At 42.7% G+C, this 5819-nt stretch overlaps 1 protein-coding gene across 5 annotated transcripts in view; it reads right to left on the bottom strand.

The window, feature by feature from the left end:
* The window catches only part of wu:fj29h11 (protein NO VEIN), a 41536-nt gene that overhangs the window by 5254 nt on the left and 30463 nt on the right, over positions 1–5819 (bottom strand). For all 5 annotated transcript variants that reach the window (XM_035666280.1, XM_035666290.1, XM_035666262.1 and 2 more), the window contains 9 exons: positions 5308–5567; positions 4944–5181; positions 4670–4850; positions 3883–4009; positions 3596–3682; positions 2363–2548; positions 1930–2213; positions 749–891; positions 560–644 (listed from right to left, as the gene is read on the bottom strand). In XM_035666280.1, the coding sequence (XP_035522173.1) occupies positions 560–644; positions 749–891; positions 1930–2213; positions 2363–2548; positions 3596–3682; positions 3883–4009; positions 4670–4850; positions 4944–5181; positions 5308–5567 (1591 nt within the window). The remainder of the gene's footprint in view (positions 1–559; positions 645–748; positions 892–1929; positions 2214–2362; positions 2549–3595; positions 3683–3882; positions 4010–4669; positions 4851–4943; positions 5182–5307; positions 5568–5819) is intronic.

The following is a 5819-nucleotide window of genomic DNA, read 5'->3' on the forward strand; positions in this document are numbered from 1 at the left end:
TCGAGAGGCAGATCTGAACGCATTTCCCGTCTAATCCTCTCATATCTGCATCTCTCTGACTCCAGTGTATCAAAATGGGGTGTTACGCTTCAGAAACGCATCATTAACATTTTTAATCAAACAGTCAAAAATTCCATTTTATTTACAAATCCAGGCATAGACGTTCAAACAGTCGGCTGTGTCTTCTCCAGATTTCAATATCGATTGTAGCCGAGTTCTGCTGCGTGTCTCAAAAAATGTGCTATGCAAAGAAAAACCCACACAAGAGGGAGAGGGATCAAAGTTGAGGCCTGGCGTGAGCCTCGTTAACCTTTTAACTCTCCGACTTCACAGAGCCTCTGCTGCTGCACTGCTCCACGGAGATGAGAGCGAGTTGCAGTGTAATGTAAACGTGACTCCCTCCGGGGGAAATGAGCTATTAGTTCTAGCTATGCTCAGCTCTGCGGTGTTGGCGGTAACGTGTGTAAGTGTAATAGAAGAGAGGGAGAATGACAGGGCGACCGCGAGCGAGCAAAGAGGGATTAGTGATCAATGTTTGACGGGATCATTTATCACTTACATTGAGGGAGGTTATCAGGCTACTCAGGAAATGAATCAGCTCTTTCCTGTGGATGCTCTCAGTGCAGAACAGTTTCACCAGCTCCCTGAAGCACACACACACAGGATTACAAGGCATTGCTTGTGTGCAACCTTTCCCAAACAATACTTCAAAATCACAGCTATTCATAAGAACTGAAGATTTACACACCTGCAGATGTCCAGCTTGGCTGTGAGGTGATCTTTCTGGATGTAGAGCTCCTTCTCGTCCTTCAGCAGACAAATGACATCCCGTATCTCCAGCACCTCGCTGTCAGCAATATCCAGCTGGTAGCGAATGTACAGCTTACCCACCTGCAAACAATCAGACAACAACTTAAAGTGGACATACAGCAGGTTCTACATCACATTATGTTTGTGCTTTGCTCTTCAGAGCCTAGAATACAGTTCCCAACCTTTCTTTCAGACCCCACAGTCCTGTACCCCTTCATTACCACCACCAATCATGTTCCAAATGTGTTCATCAGTGTCTTTAGCTAACTTTTTAAACTATTTATCCATTTCAATTATTTAAATGGTTTATGTTGCCGTTAGCTATGTTTACCAATTATCCATTTTTAGATACGTTATTGAATAATTTTAACAATTTACCTGTTACTTTTAGCTATTTCAACCATTACTTTCTGCTAACTTTATAGAAACTACTAACTAGCTAGTTTTCACACACTCAACACCAGCTTTTCAGGTGTTACTGCTGACTCAATATGTTGATATATTTTTTAAATGAAAATGTAATTTCTTGTTTTTGGGCTGGGGTACACATACTGCTGATTGGGAATCACTGCTTTACAACAATTACTGCTGTATTCATATAAAGAGTGTTATATAATAAAGTATTTTTTAAGAGTATGTGTAAGACTTTGTACGAGCCAGAGTCAAACCAGTCCGACTGCTTAGGGAGAGACAGTTACAGTACTGATAAGAACGCTGAGTGGAAATCAGAACTGTCACATTATTATTTCTTTCCTGAGTTCGGTGATCTCAGACACATCCACCGCTGAACTGCACCTACTGAGCTCTTCTTCCTTCGCAGAATGCAATCCCTGCACTGACTGCGTACACTAATGAGCTCCTTCCTTAGTAAATCAGGTGCTAATTACACACAAAGTGAAAACTGAATGACAGGCTGAGTGCAAATTAGGAAATCTGGCTCGACAGAGCAACGGGGACAGAGAGGTACGTAGTGAGGAGAAAGTTCCTGCTGTTGAAAAGGGCTTAAAGATTCTCCCTCAACAAGGTCTCTGTCCAATTGGTGTCTGCATTAAAACCACCAAATAAAGAACTAACTCCAGTTTTTAAATGTTCTAAACCAACTAGGTGTGATCTTCTGACCTGTCCGAAGTAAAGTCTCTTGATTTTCTCTGCAATGTTGTTGTTAACCAGCTCTGAATAGACTTCGGACAGCTCATCGTGGTGGCAGAGGAACTTCTGGATGTAGGGTATCAGGCAGCGCACCATGGCCTGCATGGGTGGACAGGGTCTCAGGCTCTCAGTCTGAGGCTCAGTCTTGACACACTTGGACAGCTGACGGATCCCGCAGATCTCCATAAACAAAGATCGGTCCTTCTCGTTGAAGGTAGGTACGGCGTTAGCTCGTTCTCCTGACACTGTGCGACCTGCCAACAACAGTCAGGACCTCTCTATTAACATGAGTCACATTTATGCAGTTTTAATTATAATTACTATAATTCCTAATGGGTATTGTCAAAAGTAATTACAAATCTAACAATGACAACCGTATGTAGAAACTGCAGCAGCAGCGTACCAGAGTTCCCAGTCTTGCTCCAGGCAGCAGTCTTCTTCTCTGCTGGCGGAAGGTTGAGCAGACAGATCTGCTTGCAATCTTTAAAGATCTTTTCCAGCTCTTTGTTGTCAGCAATCATGGGTTTGCGTGCCAGACTCACCCAGCTGTTATCCTTGGTGGGGAAGACCTTCTTATCAGACACCATACCTGAGCATAAGGCAAAAAGGACAGTCAGGGTCAGTTGGAAGCCTTCAGTGTGCAATCTACAGCTCCATTATCTCTGAAGGTGCCCTGTCTAGTTTTTATATCACACACAAAACACATTGCGTGTATCCTTTAGCACTAATAAAAAAATCGAATGTATTTTCTTATTTATAATTTGTTAATATTTGAAATCTTGCATTGTTTACATGTGTGTTTACTAGCTAGCAGTATTCTTCTTCACTGCCTTTGCTGGTACATTAATTCCTTTCTTTGCACATCACTGCAACCAACTATTAATCAGTGGAATATCATGGAAGCTGCAAGAAATTGCAGTCCAGAAATGCCAAAGATATGTTTGAGGTAACTTCCATTGAGGCGCTTTATAGGGGTATAAGAAAATATCATATTGCGATATTTTATTTTGAGATATTGTAGCCATTTTTGTAGTTAAAGCCCCAACCGCTGGATAGAAGTGTTGTAAATGTAAACTGAGGGCTGTGATGTTGGATGTTACAGCGACTGTGATAAATACAAATGCAGAAAAGTTTTTATGGTATTAGCTATTAGCAGTGCGTGTTTGCAATGTGCCCACAGATGTAAGAAGAAGCCTTTTTTCCCATGACCACCATGAGGTTTAATTGTGGTAGACATTGCAGATATCCCTTTAGAAAGTTTAAGTCACACACACTTTCTTTTGTCCCCACTGAAAGAGCCTGGTCATCCAGAAATCACAAAAAACAAAAAAACAAATGTTTGCTGCTTGGGAACAGACTATCTGTCAGAATTCAAACACTTCAGATGAGTCCCTGATTACATTAGTACTGTAGTTCACTCTGCTGCTGTCACACACTCCAAACACAGTCTCCAGTGTAAAGTCATTCCAGACTGCAGCAACTAATTCCTCCCAGCTGCTTTTAAAAACATGTGCGGACTGACAGGTGGTGGACGATGCTTGTTTGCAGCAAATACTTTGCAGTAAACAGTCGGGCCAATGGGGACTCAGACAGACACACAGATTAAAGAGGTAATGAATGTGTATGCAATACTCACCCTTTAAAGTGGAGCAGTAACCAGGATTAAGATTGGGCTGAGTGAGGTTGTCCTGTTCACCAGATGCCAGTATTGTACACTTTTGAGCTGTTGAAGGTTGAGAGATATTACATTATATTATATCTAAAGTCAGGGAACAGAGGGAGGATGTAACAAGTCGAGCTAGACAAGAGGCAACAACAGTTGTTGAGCAGATAATGAGGTGTAGACAGATGGACATAGAGAGACAAGAGTAAGGAAATGTGTGACTGACTGAATGCGAACACTGGCAATCTAAATGTCCTTACCAAGTCTGGCATAGAGCACTGAGACATCCTGTAGCACTACAGCAGTTGGTATGGGAGACGATGAACAGATCAGTTCCAGCAAACCGACATACTGATTCATATTGGGACTGGAATCCACGTTCAGCAGCTAGAACGTAAGATATGTAATCACAGACACAGGCATAGTGTACATTAGTAATGGTTGAGTTTGATCATAAAACAAATAATTATTAATACAGCAGACCCAACAAAGTGCCTTCATAGTAAAATCCACTTCAACTCCCAAAACCTGCATTATCATCCGGAGTCACCATAAACTCAGGAGTGAAAGTGTAAAGGACGGGTTGTTTATCTGCTCTAAGCTTAGCATGTCGCACTAACTAGCTTACTACCTACAGTAGCATTACTTCCAAGGCCGAGGAGCACATCAGTAACTAATTACACTAGTTTGTGAGGTGTGTTTGGGGAAGTTTACAGTTCAGCAACCCCGGATGAGGTTATATCTGCCACACCGATCAGTTAGTCCACATTGCAAAAGCCTTTTCTTTTGTGACTGTAAAAGTGAAAACATGCTGTTTGGAAATCTGATTATAAGCTAAGCAGCAACAGATAACATTTGCAAGAAAAGCGAGAGTTGCCTCCCTTTGTCTATCTTTGTGTGAAAACAAGGTGCCATAGTTTTAAAATAATATTAATTATAGTAACAGCATAGCAACAGTAACTAGCTTAATGAGTGTAAGAAACATTTCATACATTTAGGGAAATTACATGCACACTGAGACAGGACAACAGTAAAAGAGCAGCGTACTCTGAAGAAGGCATGCATCCCATCCAGGTCCTTGTAGAAGGGAGCCAGGACTTTAGGCTCCTGGACAGGGCTGTCCGGTTTGTCAGTCAGCATTTTGTAGCGGTAGAACATCATTGTTGTGTCACTCCAGCACACCTCCTTCAGGTGGTAGAAACGCCCCGAACACCAGCCATCATTATGCCTGAGGGGGTAGGGCACAGTTTGATTTGTGGCTTTAGGCCACTAAATTCAGACATTTACCTGAAAAAGTACGCTGATATGGCTGGGGATGTACCTTTTGTACTCTATGAATACAGCAGGGTTATGCTGGAACAGCTCCTTCAGGCTGCTCGTGGAACTGTTCATATGCAGATAGGTGTAGACTTTGTGGATGTGCTGGACTGTGGAGGTGAAATTCGCCCCCTCCAACTCATCTTCAGGTAGTCCTTGCTCCTGGTTATCTGCTTGTGGTTTGACACACCATTGCTTCAGGTACTTAATCAGAACATCCACTGAGATGCTTTGTCTCATTCCTAAAAGAAGGGAAAAGACAGCGACAGACAGATTGTCTGTTATGTAACTGGCTCAAAATAACCTGCAGCAATTATAGGAAAAACAAATAACAACAGACATCTACACCACAGTAGATACATCTTTACCTAGAGCTCGGCTAAACTCGCTGGGGTCTATGTCCACATAACACACATGAGTGCCCAGCAGGTCTGTGATCTCAGGTGAGGTCAGGTAGACTGAATTTGGACAGAGGTACTTTCTCTCTCGCTGCTCTCCTTCCAGTGGGCGATATGCTGGCACCCATTCAAGAGAGCGCAAGAAGTGGGAGAAAGAGGACTTGGTGCTTCTGATTTGTCGTCCATCGCTGTCGATCACCTGAGCTGTGAGGTACTGAGAGTAGCAGTGCCTGGAAGAATAGGAAGGAACAGATTAATTCAAACTTTAAAACCCCCTCTCTACAGTTGTAGTAACAGAATAGGTGCTGGCAAACAATGACAGTGTTTCTTTGTCGAGATACATTAAATATATGATCAGATATTTATTGGAGCGGCAGTAGCTCAGTGTCTTGGGAACCGGAGTGTCGCCGGTTGAAGTCCCACAGAGCACAATATGGAGTGGAGAGGTGTCAGTTTTCAGTATCTGTCTGTCTGTCTGTCTG

This window comes from Morone saxatilis, unplaced genomic scaffold, assembly GCF_004916995.1.
Source record: "Morone saxatilis isolate NCDOM2014 unplaced genomic scaffold, NCSU_SB_2.0 Contig1, whole genome shotgun sequence".
Classification (NCBI taxonomy): Eukaryota; Metazoa; Chordata; class Actinopteri; family Moronidae; genus Morone; species Morone saxatilis.